The following is a 16,308-nucleotide window of genomic DNA, read 5'->3' as shown; positions in this document are numbered from 1 at the left end:
GCTGTACTTATTTCAATAGGCATTTATCAAGATAACATTCCCTGAGTTTCAGAACAAGGGGTTTTTTTCAGAGCTAGAGCCCATATAACAATCAAAGGCACTGTGCTCAAAGGCACTCTACTCCTTTTCTCTCTTGCTTTCACTCCTGAAATACTCAATGGTAGTGCATGGTAACTACTGCTTCGGGTTTAATCCTTTTTGCCAATGGTGTTGTCTGTTCCTCTTTTGACTTTGAATTAATTTAAATTCAAAAATATAATAAAAATTACTTCACAGTTTCTGAAAAAAGATAAGTTTATTTTCTTTTTTGAACAAAATATCTACAATGACATGGGTGACACCATAAATTTCACATTTTAAACACTTTTGACTGCAGAGAATGTCAGTTTAAGTGCAATATGATACTGTAATACAATAAAAAGGAATCTAATAAAATCCATGCACAACACATTTATAGATTTTTACAAAAAAGGAAGTACTTTGAGATGAAATTGCTGTCAGAGAGAACTCACAGGAGAATATTTTGAAAACTCACAGACAAGTTATTAATACACTATCATATAAATTTTTATTTTTTTCTCGCTGTAGCCTTTAAAAAGCCAGGATCACTAACACACAAAATACCATATATTATGTTAAACCTTTATGTCAAAAGCTTATGGCACAATTTCTTTTTATACAGCTCACAATTCCACATTCATGGAACATCAGTAGCTACTTGAGTCCATTTCATCTGTTAATATCACTCTGACGTACATTAAAATACAAACATAAGAAATGTTTCTTGCATATTTCACAAGGATGAAAGTGAAGAAGTGCAGTAATATTCAAGAATGTCAAGAAGACAGGATGAGCCAACACTTTTTCTGGCATTAATCTACTGCTTCTAGCCATCTAACCTGCTTCCACAAGCCTTCCAAACTGATAGTACTTCAGTAATTACTGTAGGTTATTGTTGCCTGAAGACACCTTTTCTGTAACCACTCCAAAACAGAACACCCCTTTTATTACTAACAAGTAGTCTGGTTTGAGATTTATGTTTTTCTTCTTAGAAAAGGAAAAGGAAAAAAGCTTTGAAATCTGATATTGTACTTATCTAAATAACCACATGATTGTGCAGTAAGATGTGAATAAATTAATTTTACTACCTCACAGGGGTACTGTATGTATTATTAGCTCATTCAGCAGTTTCACATTTTAAGACCAAATTCTATTCTGTTGGATTAGATTAATTTCTATGGTAGTTCAAATGAGAGTAGAAGCTGGAAGAAAAGTGGATCTTTTGCAACCAATCACGTCAGCTTGGGCTGGGAATGGTATAAATAAATTCATTTCCTTCTACTATAAAATTATTGCTGAAAATAGTACTTTTTCTTTTTCTAAGGTTAAGGAAGACTTTTTATCTTTCCCTAGTGTTAAAAAATATAAGGTTTTGTACAGTTTATTATATTCTCTCTTTATCTACATTATCAGTCTACAGTTCTGTAAGGGGTTATACACAAAGTTGAAGAAATATCTCACTCCTTAAATATAAAGTGCACATTTAATCACCTAAATATTTCTGTCTAGTGATTAAACAGAATCATCTCTCACACATCACAAATGATTCTTTATAAAGCAGATTTTGGAATGAACGATAAGAAAAGGAATCCAAAGAAACCTAATGTATGAAAAATAATTAAATCTTAAGTAAATGCTCTATTCGTCCTGAATTACACTAACCTGTTTAAACAATACTGCTTGCTGTCAAAAGTCCTTGAAAGTATAATGTATTTTATTTTGGTGTTAAAATAGCTGAGTTCTAAGTAGTACAATATTAATATTCCTAATTCCCTTACATCTTCACATAGTTTATCAGCATTATAGAGAAAAAAACATCCCTCTAACCATGCAACCCTATTGTGTTGATATTTGAATCTAGTTTTAAAAATAAAATGCATTTTGCTGTTTGCAATTTAAGTAGGGGTTTGGCACAGTGATAGTGGAATATTTCTACTGCACCTCTAAGGGGCTTCTCCTCTCTCAAGGTACTCAAGTTTTTTGCCTTCTGATGACACGGTGACATGGATTTGGCCATATCTCTTTTTAGTGCAGAATGAAAAGACAGCCATGTAAGAGGTTCTAGGCTCTGCTTTGGGCTTTCTCACTCCCTGTGGCTCCTGTTCTGCTATGCACAGCCCAGACTTTTCATCCTGTACATTCCTGTTTTGCTTTTCCTTCTATCAAGAAAGAGGATGGTGTGGAAGTCAATCTGCACAGGTAGAAATCACTATCACAAAACAACATAAACTTTGCAGCAGATGATACAAATTCTTTCTCCCTGCAGTTACGGCTTCCACCTAAGCAAGTGTTCCTATGGAGACATGGCATGGAAAAATACCAAGAGTGCTTGATCCCTTTTTTCCCCTCATGGTAACTGTGTCAGCTCCTCAGTAGCTCTGTTACTGGCCTATTCTTCCAGATCCTACAGTGTCTCTGTTCTCATTGTCTTACAATGTCCTTCTAGTGCCAGTATTTAATTTTCAAAAAATAGGGCTGGTCCACAAAAACATGACCTGAGAAGTACAGGGTCTGCACCTATGTTGAATGATGACTTGGGACAAAGCTGCATTATCCTGTCTCACAGGGACTGTGCTTATGAGAAGCTTTCTTGTGTGACTTGCCAAGGACTTGTTCTCAGCAGAGCCCAGGTCCAGTGATAGTTAAGTGAGGTAGCTATTACTTCTGCCTAATGAATGGGGTCTTTTTAATATGTAGGAGGAAGCCTGCTAAGTACCATTTACCTCAAGCATTATCTCTGTGATGAGTGTTTTTCTGCATTTCCCATCTCTTTGATGGGAGGGCGACAAAAATGCTGCAGTCTGGTAAGTACCGCAGAGTACCTTTCAATTCTTGCATCTTAACATAATTTCCCGCTGCTTAATTATACAGTTGCAAAAATATCATCCCACAGTAATCTTAGCTGATGTCAGTAGCCGTTGATTCCAGCTTTGCACAGAGGGCTGGCATGCCTGCTGGCAGTTTTGGACTATTCCTGTTGTCAGTGATGAATAGCAGGCATTTGTGCCTTGAAGTTTCTTATCATCTCAGATGACATTTCTCTCTTTCTGTACCATGTGACTTTATACTAAGTAATTTAGGAAAAATCTAAATGAAGCTTAAATTTAAAGTTATTATTTCTTTTGAAAAACCTGTTAGTGGACTACAGAGGCTTATGTTACCTTGGTAAATGTTATGATTCCATTAAAAAAGTCTACAAAACCATCAGCTCCAGAGAGATCAGATTTTGGTTCCATTGTATTAAAATAGAATCACATGCCAAATGTTATGTGGATTTGAAAACAGCCCTTAAACAACATACAGTCGATTTTGCTGTTAACAGAAACATGATAACAAACCTTTCCATACAATATAACTAACTCTGACTTTGAGAGAGGTGAATATCAGTCATAAATTTGTGATACCCTCTCACACCTTCATAAGCGAACGAGATTTTTGGAACATGCACATAAAGAAACCAATAAAAAAGCAGACACAATATCAGAAAAAAAGAAAGCAAAAAGTGAATTGAAATAATTTTAGATTATTAAATGAAGCAAAATATAAAACCATAATAGTTTTAAAAAAAAGGTGGAGTATATATATATATATATATATATATATATATATATATATATATATATATATATATATATCCGTTCTTTCTGACATAATTTAACAAAATATGAGAGCTACTATTATAGAATCTCTCCTGGGAGGAAAACAACAACAAACCAAACCAAACCCAAGGTTGCTATGTGACAAGCCCCAGAACAGAGTTACATTGCTTCTGTTACTTCATATGCACCATGCCTTTGGCAGTGCACCAGATGTTTGCCTCCAGCCCATTCTGCTTTTGTATACACATTCTGATCATCAAAGAAGCACAAATTTTAAACATGTCCAAAATAAAAATATTTTGCAATGAGAAGCAGCCTCACTGACCGGACTTAGAGTATCTAATAACTAAATGTTATATTTCCACATCATAGCATGGTTTTGTTTTGCCAATAGATTGACAAAAGTAAATACTCTTGCCTGGACACTATGCCATAAATGTGTTCTATGGTGTTACAATTCAAAGAAGCAACTAACATGACTTATTTAAACCCAAACAGGGAAGATCTAAGAGTTTTAATAGTTGTTCTCCTATTTATTAATGTGAAATCCAGTAAAGTAAAAGACCATTCAGGTCTTTTTTTTGTTTGTTTTAGAAGAGCTGCGTGTTTTTCCAAAGCTGTGAAGTGCTTCTTAACCAGTATCTAAGTCACATTAACAAACTTCAAGGAATGAGTCAGAAAATTTGACACATTCATAAATCAAACTTCCTGGAATTATGTAATATGTAGGAGACGAATGTGCATAAACATAACTGCATTCATCCTCCAAATGCTTCAGTGAAATGGTTGACTCTTTGCTTTCAATTTCGGTCCAAGACCTCTTTGCATTGAATCAAAATGAAACATTGCAAAATTTTGATGTAATTTGTCCGTTTCACAAGCTGTATGAGTTTTATGAATTGAGGAAAGAAAAACTCCTTAAAATATAAAAAAAAGATTAAAGAATATGCTTCAATTATCAAAGTATAGGAAATTAAAAGAAAAAATCCTTTGCAGGAATTAATACTTTAGAAATTTTAGTATATTTCTCATATGAAATGTAGACTTTTAAGCTGTATACCTTGTGCTGAGATTATTTCAATATACGCCTTCCAGGGGAACAGTAATATGAACTACATTGAATGAATTAAATGACTTAAAACTGTTAAATATGTTCACTGTAAAACCACCAGTACTGTCCTTAAGACTACATCAAGTCCTTTAAGCTGTTTTCTCCAATCCATAATTTGTCATTATATTGTAAAATTAAAAGAAAACTTACAAATGCTAGTCTATTCTGTAATACTGTGAGATTTACCTAGAGTATTTGGGAAACATTTTTAAAATTAAAAATACACCAGAATTTAAAAAATTTAAGGACCATTCAAAGAGTACTGTACAATTATACCACTATGTAACAATATGTATAAATACTTGGCAGTAAAGCTTCAGTAGAGAGTGATTTTCAATGAAAAAGTTGTTAATATTTAGTTTGACAAGGAAAGTTTGCAATAGCAGATGTATCTTCTCTGGGTTTCATTCTTCCATCCCACTGTAGCTGATCATTGCAGGCCATGCAGGATCCTTTTTCTTCCCCTCATTGTTTTTAACTCTTCCAAACACTCCTCTGATGTGCATTTCTAACAAAAAGCCTCCTGCTGAGTGTGACAGCCAGATCTTTATGTACTGCAAGCCTCAATCTTGTTACTGGTGAATGTCCTCATGCCGGATGATTTTGTAGATTACCCAATAAAAAATGTTGAAAATCAGAAAGGCTAATGGGAAACAAGCTCTGGATATTGTGTCTATCTTCTTGGCCCGGTCAATGAATACCTTTCTCATCTCATCAGGGCTTTTTGGTACAGGTTGAACAGGATTATTTGGCCCCTTTTGTGTTATTCCGTCTTTTGCTGGCACACACGGGCCCACTCCGTATGCTGTAATGCTGAACTGACTGTCACGTGTATCATCATCCTGTTGGAAAAAAAAAGAAGAGAAGAAAGAAAAAGAGCAAGAAGTGTTTTTTTTTAAACTATTGTTTACAGAAATTTCACCTGCTGCTAAATACCAGTTGCACCATTACCTCATTGACTTCTTGAATCCACGCCTTATCTTAACTTGTTGAAATTTCATCCCTATCAGTCTGCCAAAAATATTGCTGGATTGTTAACAAGCACTGAATTTTTCTGCTTGTTTAGATTCTGTAATCTATTTAGAGAAATGAGGAAGCCTAGTAAACTAGTGGCAATTGGGCACACAACTTCTGATTTGGTTTAAGTTTCCCTATTTACAGTAAATATGTGCAGTCTTCAAAAGGACAAATTTCACACTGCTCTTTTAGAAAACATCTATTAAGTCTGTACATTGCCTTATAACCCAGGATCCTGGCCTCTAGGGATGCTCATCATAAAATCACTAATGATATGCACATTCATTATATTAGTGAGAATTCTGCCTATTTGGCCACTGTATATTTAATTAATCTTATCTATATGCCCAATTTCTACTGTTCCCTGTGAATGCATCAATTAAAAAGAACAGTAGGCAAAGTGTCTTAGTTTAAAATAAAGGAAATGGAAGCTAAAGGCCAGATTTTTCTTCTGACTCATTCTTTTGTCAATTCAGGGGAAAACTGGCCATGACATTCAGGGTTAGGGAACTGTAAAAGAAAGTGATTCTTAATCACATGGCACAGAAATGGTAGATGTTTTGAAGGTACACATATTTTCATAGCATACAATTTAAAAATGTATCTTGTGCCTGAAGACATTTTTTTTTACTTCTCTTTATCTAAGTGTCCTCAAGTAATAAAAAAGGCACATATGCAATCAAATAAAGGATACATAATCTGTGAAGTCAGGGCTAGATTTGCTTCTGAAATATATTCCAGTGTACTCCTTCTTTATGTGTGCTATTCAAGAATAATTATGTGATTTTGATGGCATTCACCATTTTTCAATATTAATTTTAAATTCAGGAATCTCTATTTTTCATGTCTAATTTAGCCTCTTTGCTTTAAGATTTTACACTTTTATGAAATACAGAAATTATTACATTAATTCTTAAATAAGTACATTAATTCTTAAATGGTTTTTATAACTATTATAAAAACAGTTGAGCAGCTGTCAATTTTTCTTTTGTAGGAGAATTTTTCATATTTTAAAGCTTTTCCTAGCTGAAATTAAAATAAGTCTAAAAAATATTTACTTGCCCAAGCAAGTCAAATAATTACTATCTCAATTCAATAGTTAGAACGTTTTTGTTTTACTTTAATCTCTTACTTTATAAAAATGCAATTTCTCAATGAGTGCAAATTAAATCCAAATTTGCAAATTTTTTATTTTGAAAATGTCTGACATTTTGAAAATCTGAAAAAACTTTTCAATGAAGAGTTAATTTTAAAAATTTAAAAGTTCCATTAAATAATTGCTAATTACTTTGTTTAAAAAAATCCGAGTTTTATTATCAATATTAACTGAATATGTTAGCTACAAAAGAATGCAAATAATTTACCACATTTAAAGTAAAATACTTGGCCATCAGCATGACCATCCAGCAGAGCTGTAGATATCAACCTACTGAAATATTTCATATATGTAAATTGAATAAATAGTGAGAGCGATAAAGGTCACTGAAATTGCTATATCTAAAATCTATATTAGAATTTGCCTTTAAAAAATAAAAAAAATGAAAAATTAACATGAAAGAAAAGGAGGAGAAAAAAAATCACTGACTGACTTTACTATGAAAATGAAAAACAGAAATACAAAATGATAGGATCATTATTTGATGACGTGATAAAACAGAGATTTAATTACTGCAAGTGTTCCCCTCCTGTCAGCTAAGAATGGGAAATAACATCTTTAATATAGCTGTATTTTATAATAGTTGTAGTCATGTGTTGCAGTTAAGAGAAATATTAAGTTAGAAATGCATGTACTGTGAGAATTTACTATCAACTTGCCATTTAAATATCTTCACATGTACTGCACAGGCTGAGTAAGACAAAATAATTATGCTTTTGAGTAGCAGATTTCAGCTGTGCATATTTTCAGGATCAGGCACTATATATTAAGACTTTACTGTCTTTGTTTCAGGTTTACCTGAATGGAATGATCCCCTAGAATGTTTTAAAGGCCAGGTCTCTCCTTACTTTTGTGCTTGCAGATCTCCTGTAATTCATCTGTAAGCAGTCTGGCTGGAAATGCTCTTTGTGCTTGAACTGGTGTGAAGCTCCTTATAGGAGTCCAGGACAGGCGGGATGGCTGGAGCCATCCAAATCATGCCCAAGTGCTAGGGCTGGTGGATATGCAGGAAAGGACCTTCTGCAGCATACCAAGAGCCACCAGAATTCCTTTTAGGGCCAGCAGCTTGAATATCCAAAATAGGGTTCTGCAAGTTTTCCAGCAGATCCATAATGCAAAAAGATCACTAGGTTGGCTTCAGATTCATATCTGAGGGTACTTGTGCACAGCAGGAAAGATGCAATTGCTGTTGTTATCAATACTAGCTTTTTATGTCAGTGACACCCCTGTTTTTTACTATTGATTGACTTGGCTAAAATCCCTCTTTTTGACTAGAAATATGTCTCAGAATGCATGTGTCTGAGTCTACAGATGTAGAAATCATCTGAAGGACAATACCCTGTATGACCCAGTTGAGAGCCTTTACAGTGAATCTTCCTGAAAAAGTCCTGCATATTGGCTGAATAGAACTATTTTTTAAGTGATAAGGAAGCTTTTGTTTCTTTTGTGACATTTTTAGTGCCTTATCACTACAGAAAGCTATTTATTATAGATTTTTGATAAAACTTTAAAAATCTTATTATGAATGAACTTTGATTTGAATACATTTTTCACCGATTCAGCTATAGAATTAGCAACTTGAAAGTTGTTCTGCATGCAGTTACATTTAGATATTTTATAATTTCTATTAAAATTAATCTAATTAAGGAACGGAAAAAAAATTAGATAAGTTTTATTTGGAAAGTTGGAATTCTTTGGTGGTCTGACAAAAATAATTTCAATCCATTTACTTCAGTATCAGTGTTGTTGTACAAAATACTTAGCTATAAATTAAAAGAAAACTGTGAGTCTTGTGGTCTTTTGACTATGGTGTTTTCAGTTAGTGTGCTTAGTAATACATTTATCTTGAGAAATAATATGTGTATAAGGGCTGAAAATAACTACATAGCTGTTTGATTGGAAGGTGTCATAACAACTCAAAAACTTAACTTGAAGCCTTGACTTTGGTAATTTGAACACTCTCTTTTTTATTGCTCGGTTTTGAGAAGACAAGCGGTATTAAGTTGTTTTGCACTACAAAGAGTGCAGAATTTTAGCACTATGTTTTGATCCAGATTTAAACAGATCAAAATGGATTATGAAATTAACAAGACAGTACCTTTACTAACATTTCACGTCATCACATACAGGTAGCAATGAAGGCATATGAAGTTCACATGGGAAGATGTTATTGTAGACAAAAGGACAGGGCCTCTGTTAATGGTTGGATAGCACATTGTGACAAATGGGACATCTTCTCAATAGTTTACCCTTAAATTTGTACTGTAGATTTGAGGCAAAGTCCCGTCTATACGTCCTGCACATCTCAAGCCATTGCTATGCTGCAATGATTCACTGATTTCATTTCCATCAAGAACTCCCTCAAAATACTTTCATCAAAATGGATGGTTGACCAAAAAGAAAACAAAAGAAAAAAAGGTGTGATTACCATTAAAGACAATTTAGTTTGCATGTCTATTTTCCTCTCTAAAGATATGGTGATCTTTAGATTTTGAAAATAGAGCTAATAGACTGAATATTCCCAAAAGCTAAATAAATTAACAGCTAACCTAAAATCAAATTATTATTCAGTATATGTACACAGTTAATATTTTGCTCATACAATGTAAATGCAACTAAGAAAAAACAATGATCATAGGTGTGTTTCAGTATCCCAGTATGACTTCTTTTTCTGCCTTTTTTTTTCTTTTGTCTTTTAAGAAGGAAATGAATACTTAGCATTCATTCTGAATGAGTGGTAATATAATAGTTCTGAATACTTCTTTTCACTGGCCAGGTTTTTTTTTGTCAAAGAACTGTGTCTCTTATACTAAGTATCAGATGAAGTCTCAAACTGGGAACCAAAATTCCCTTGTTCTCAGGATTCGTTATGCTATTTGTATAATCATAAAGACATTATACCCTTTAAAAAAATCTCCTATACCTACTGTGATGCTTGTTGGAAAAAAACATTGAGTAGGTTGCACATTACATTGCAACAACAGCTTTCATCTGTAAATGAATTTATAAAACAACCGCAGACACTTCAAAATTTTAGCTAGTTCTGTGCAAACTGGGTTGGGCCTCTGAAAAGAAATTTGTCTTTAAGTAATTTGGAATCACTGAAGGAAGTCCATACTTGGAATCATAAAAACGGTGGCCAGACGGTGCAGTGGTATCTAAGAATTGCCTTTGATTATGCTGCTATTGTTGTCTGGGAAGGGAGGCCCAAATGAACCAGATGGTGTGTAAAAAAGGCAGTGACTATAAGTGGAAAAAGCATAAGGAAATGGCAAAGATAGATGAACTCTAGATGCCAAAATGTCTTGTTGCAGTTCTGTACAGAACTGTAATTTGTATAACAAAAGAATTTACTGCAGGGGTCTTATCTGAGTTCAAACATATGCTTCTTAATAGGGAGATTCCAGCTCCTCTGTGTTTTCAGAAGGATATAACCCATAGTTTAAATTAATTTAAAAAATATTCCAAACTATGAAAACCTGAAAATTTGTTTGAATGTATGTTTAGAAATAAAATTGAATGCAACGAGTCGAACAAAGCATTTGAAAAATACAGGACAATCAGTAAGTATGACATTTAGCCAGAAATACCCAGCTTTGTATTAGTTGGAAAGCCAATGTCCCTGCAGGGTGTTTCTCTGGAAAAAGACCCAGAAGATATGGAAGATCACAATCATGATATGGGTCAATAATATGATGTTATTTAAAAGCAAATGGTAAACCAGCTTGGATAAACAACTGTATAACTTGATCACTTGATCCTTTGGCTGCTTTCAAATGTTATGCTATAGATTTCCTGTTGTTCATGCTGCAAACATAGTTTTGAGGAATTATATGGACTAATTAGGAGAATTTCCAGGGAAGGTGAATGAGAAAAACACAAAACAAAACAAAACCCCCAAACCCAATGCAAACCAAAACCAAAAATTTTATCCACTGGGAATATTTATAGAAAAGACTGAATGGAAATGTGCAAATGGTGACATGAAGGAATGAAGCAATCTGGTTTCTGTGTCTTTTCTAGACAAGATATGACAGGCCAAAAAAACACATTAGGAAAAAATCTTTTTAAACAATTGGAATAGATTTCAAGGGACCTTGTGGAATTTTTTTTGGCTAGGATGAATTAGGTATGAATGATTTTTACTTATGTCAGCAAAATGGATCCACTTACCTCCCAAAGACACTGAAATTCAATCATAGGGCTTTTGCCTTTTTTACTTGGTAAAAGTAAATATTTCTTGCAACAAGCATATCTTACTAATTACAGGGAAAATAGATTTTGGAAATTCTTCAGCTGCCCTACACATACCTGAAATGAAACATTTCCAAACTGATCTATTTTTTGCACTTTTGCAACATGTCAAATCACTAGAAGTTTTGCTGTACCCTTGTAGATAAAATACCAGCAGAAAAAAAAAATCTGTATTCAACACTTAGACTTCACCTGGTAAAAAACACTGATCTTAGGAAAATGTTCCAAGATGGTAAGCATACAGAATGAAAAAGTCTAATAAGTTATCCTATCTGCTTTATTTCTCTAATAGTTTTGGACATAAATACTGAATAGAATATTGTTTTTCTCTTTGCCAAGGAAGAAGATGTAATGTTCAAGGAAGCCCCTGAAGTTTACTTTAAATGCAGCCTTTTTACATAAACTCTTTTCACCTCTTGACTTTATGGTCAAATGAACATTTCTTAATACATGGCAGTTTTCAAAGTCAATAAAATCTAATCCGTAAGAGCCAGTGGCTGTTTGACTTAGTCCAAAGGAATAACAAGCATACAAAACTTTGTAAGTTTGAACTCTAGTAACTGACTTTGAAAAAGACAAAGGAAGGAAAACCAAGTTACTTTGAGTTATGATCCTAGGGCCTGCATTTCATATTATAAATTGTGGTGAATAAATAATAACATTTGTGGTAAGGAAGGCAAGTTATTAACTGCAGTTTTTAATTTGAAAAACTCAGGTATTATTTGTATAACAGAGGGTTTAAGATGTGATCCAAATTTCTTTTTAAGAGATAAAATCTCCATGTTTCAAGTCCTGTATACTTGTTGTGCAAGGAAAGGTTTCATGAAACATCGAGAAAGAGAGAAACAATTAGCTGAGCTGTCTCTAGAGTTTGAGAAGCTGCATTCTCAATGGTTAACTCTGTTCAGGAGCTCTAACTCTACATGGAATTAGAGTGAGTTAAAAAATATTTAATTAAATTAATATTTTCTGAAAAATTACCATTTTCCTAAAATCGTAACCTTGTACGGGAACAAAGAATTTTGAAGTAAATTTAGCCTGAGAAGCTTGTCTCATGGTGAAACATATAGGTACAGGGAGAAGGGAAAGCCCTATACTCCTGAATATATTTAATAACCTCATCTGAAGTACATTATGAAGAAAAACATTGAAATGAACATCTCCATCCCTCAGAATCAAAGTAAAGTACTTGATACTTTATTGTGCACTCTAAAGTCTCTAATTCTAACTCTGTAATTTTATGAGAATTTAGCAGGCAATCTACCTGAAGCTGTAGCAAAGTCCAGCGAGGACTGCCTAGCAAAGTGTAAAATTAGAATAAGGATTTTTAAGTGTGAATTCAAGAATACCATGATCTAGAAAAACACTTAAGCCAATGTGGTTATTCATGCACAAACCTTTTTTCTTTAAAAGTCCTTTTACTCTTACAAGTCCTTTTTATATTGTGGTTCCTCTCTCACATACCTCGAGGCTGAAATGTAATTGTCTGTGATTGCTGAACGAGTGTCTTTGGTGAATTTGGAGTCTTGCTTAGAGGGAGCTGAAAAGAAATTTGGTTTGATTCTGAGGAAGGAAGATACTACCTGTCAGTTCCTAATCCTGTAGTCATAATAATTGACCTGCATTTAAGAGAGATATCACTTAAACTGAAACTGGGAAATTTGCTTGAGATCCAGAAGAAAAATAATACATGGTGAGAAAGATGAATGGACTAAAAGTATAGTGACATAATACATCACTTACCACAGCTGTTTGGTACACAATTCACTTGTAATTTACCTACCCCTGTCCAGTCATTCCTGTCTGCCCCACCCCATTCTTCCCATTCCAAACATTAGGACAGCTTTCAGAGAGCTGCCATAGTCCAGGAACAAACACCTTGTAACAAAAGTGCTTTTTCCTGCTACTGTCAGCAGGAAGAAAGAACATTTTTCACGGGATCAAACTCTGAACACAGGTACTTGCAGTCTGAATCATCCTCTAGTCTACAGTACTAGTTTCTCTGTGCAGCTGAAAAAGTCTGGGACTCACCACACAGGGACAGGCAAATGTATGAAAATGTCATTTCCACCTGACTCTCTGGCCTGCCTTTTAACACGGAGTCTTACTAACAGACACTGCTTAGGTAGGCTTTGCAGCAGTGCAGATCTTCTAAGAGAGAAACTTGTAAAATATCTTCTCCTGCTGATGTAAGCAGTAGACTAAGTCTTCAGCAAAGAAAGATGGTTGAACTGAATCATTTAGCTATGGTCAGACTTTCATCCACTAGTAACATTCTAGATAGTGACTGATAGTGACAGGCTCTGCATTACATCAGTGGCAGGGGGTGCTCATTTAATAAGTAGACTGGAGAACTACTTACACTTTGTAAAATCTGAAGTAGGAGTTACACATTGTAAGAAATGTTCATTATTGCTTGATTTAGCTACAGATTTCAGAATTGAAACTTGTTACCTTAGCTGTTTGGCTTTTGCATGCTGGTAGTGAGTTATTTTACTGGTAGTCTGTATAGCTCCAGCTCTAATATAAATACTAATAGCCATTACTATGATTAAGTTTCTTACCACTGATATGAACAACTAAAACAAAGTTTCTGGACAGAAGAAAAAAAACCCAAATTTACCAGTCTTTTAAAGTAAAATGTTTGTTCTTCTACCAATAATGTAATTTGAATAAGTACTTTGTGTATTAAAAATATTTGCATGAAACACAGCTGTTAAGGCTTTGAATTGAGTATTAGAATAAAATGGGGAAACAACATTTGTTGAATCTCACAGTAGTAAAAACTGCCACAAATACCAGTAACATTCATTCACGGAGGTATAATCTAACTCTTCCAACAGAGTGAAATTCATGATTGTGCAGATGGCTCCCACATGGCCCATGCCTCATTTAAATCCCTCTTAATCCCTCTTTCGAGAATTCAAGTTGGATTTATGCAATTCATAGTCCTTGTAGTGACCCTCTGCCTAAAGTGAATTTTATGCTGTGCTGCCATTTTATTTCTATTGCCGCTTCAAGCTGCAATGTGCTGACCAAATTAACCCTGCATCCCAGCACAACTCAATCAGACCCTTTAAAAGCTGAGAACACTGTTACTTTTACCTTGCTCTTCTTCCTCTTGCGTCGGAACCGCAGGAGTTCTTTATGCTGCCTCGACACAAAGTTCACAGCTGCATACTCCAGAAGGGCAGAAAACACAAAGAGCAGACACACTGCCATCCAGATGTCAATGGCTTTGACGTATGACACCTATGAGAGGAGACAGGAGAAGCCTGAGTGTGGTAAAATGTTCCACAGATGTGAAGTTTAGTACTTCATGGCAGGAGGAAGTGCATTAATATCTCCATATCCCAACAATACTTTTATTGAAAAAAACTTTGCATGAAAGTTAGACAGTAATAAGAACAATTCAATCTATAAATAGTTTTTGTTAAAAAAATGTATTCTTTTACAAAATGTGCTTAAATCATTAACAGATCCTTATAGTGTATTACATCACAAGTGAAATAATCCTCAAACACATGCTCTTCCTTAATTTGTCCCACTGAGATCTGTGAGTGACACTAAGGAAGCGAAAAATAGCTTGTAGTGGGACCAGCTGGAATTCCTGTATTAAAATGGATGTGGCTGAAAGCTCCTGGAATAAAAATTAGGTAGAAGAAAGGATATAGGTAAAGGAGATAGGTCTGATGGGTTCATTCTTTGCTAATACAGGCACAGGAAATCAAATGTGTAGTTTCAAATTAGTCCTGTAGATTTGTCACAGTGAAAGTACTAAAAATCAGAAACAGGTCAGAGCTCATTGCAATCCTGTATTGCCAAGAAAAGACGCAGGACATAATCTGAAAGTACTCTGTCTTTGCAGAGTTATAAGAGCTGTTTATATATGCAAACATATCTAACTTCAGGCCTCAAAATGTGACAAAATAATCTGCAGCTCTCTGTTAGCCTCTTACATTGTTGTTTTTTGAGTTTTTAGAGCATTCTGTTTTATCTGTTGATGCTAACTTCAGATATGTCTAGTTCCATATATTTGGGACACAAAGCATGCTCAAATCTGTTAGGGCTATCTGTTTTACTTTAAAAAAGTTAATTTGACAAAAATATCATGTTAAAACTAATGAAGAGGTGAAATTTGTTTATTTTTACTGTATGAATTTTATTTCTATTAGCTGCAATGGCACACAAAGATGGCCAAGGAGTAGGCCTTAAAATGAAATGGAAAATATATAAAGCAATTACAACTAAGAAAACAAAAATAAATAATCATAGAAATAAACTTTAACTGATTTTCATTGTGTTGAGAATAACTTTGTGCAATTGTTTGGAGCTGTTAAGGTTCACATTTTTCTACATCTTAATGTAAATGTGTTTGTAAGTACGGAGCTAATTCATAATTTAGGAAGTTTTGAGAAAGGAATACAATTGAGAATCTATGGTAAGAATCTATGGCCTTTAGAATTTCAGTCATATCTTCTAGCATGTCACCAGATACTGGGATGTGAAAAAGTATGAGCCTGTCAATTGTTAAGCAGGGTTTATTTAAAACTGAGTAACATTTTCATTACTTGCTAAGGTTTATGGAATTGACTAGATATGTGGCTGGCTGTATAGTAGCGACAGGGGAGAAATAGGATATATTTGACTGGAGAATCAAAACACCCCTACATATTTCAAAATTATTTATCTGGTTTAGGAAATTATTGGATGTTAAAATTAAAACGCATAAGGTTTCATGAAAGTGTTTGCCACATAACATTACGATTAATATAATACAAACAAAGGAAATTTAGCCTACCTTTGGAAGAGATGCTCGTGAACCTGAGCTTTGTGTTGTCATGGTCAGCACTGTAGTTATGCCTAAAGCCACTCTGGCTGGAGCTGCATCCATATTGATCCAAAATGACACCCAGGAGAGAATCACGATCAAGAGGCTGGGTATGTACATCTGGATGAGATAGTAACCCATCTGCCTCTCCAGGTGGAACCGGACTTCAATACACGTGAACTTCCCTTTTCACAACAAAGAAGAAATATTCAAGAGAAATATAAAGCTTTTGCAGTCAACTTCTAGTGCACACTCCTAAAGAATGTATGCTATGTCAAAT

At 34.3% G+C, this 16,308-nt stretch overlaps 1 protein-coding gene across 3 annotated transcripts in view; it reads right to left on the bottom strand.

Moving 5' to 3' along the window:
- Positions 1–269: 269 nt before the first annotated feature.
- GLRA3 (glycine receptor alpha 3) overlaps positions 270–16,308 on the bottom strand; it is an 85,554-nt gene continuing 69,515 nt past the window's right edge. For 2 of the 3 annotated variants that reach the window (XM_063156180.1, XM_063156181.1), the window contains exons 7-10: positions 15,999–16,213; positions 14,303–14,449; positions 9,193–9,312; positions 270–5,612 (exon numbers count right to left, since the gene is read on the bottom strand). In XM_063156180.1, coding sequence (XP_063012250.1) covers positions 5,343–5,612; positions 9,193–9,312; positions 14,303–14,449; positions 15,999–16,213 — 752 coding nt within the window. In that variant the 3' untranslated portion in view covers positions 270–5,342. The remainder of the gene's footprint in view (positions 5,613–9,192; positions 9,313–14,302; positions 14,450–15,998; positions 16,214–16,308) is intronic. The other variant, XM_063156182.1, reaches the window with a different exon arrangement.

The sequence above is a fragment of the Melospiza melodia genome, chromosome 5 (assembly GCF_035770615.1).
Source record: "Melospiza melodia melodia isolate bMelMel2 chromosome 5, bMelMel2.pri, whole genome shotgun sequence".
Taxonomy (NCBI): domain Eukaryota; kingdom Metazoa; phylum Chordata; class Aves; order Passeriformes; family Passerellidae; genus Melospiza; species Melospiza melodia.
The sequence above is the reverse complement of the archived record's forward strand: the minus strand, read 5'-3'. Positions and strand labels throughout refer to the sequence as shown.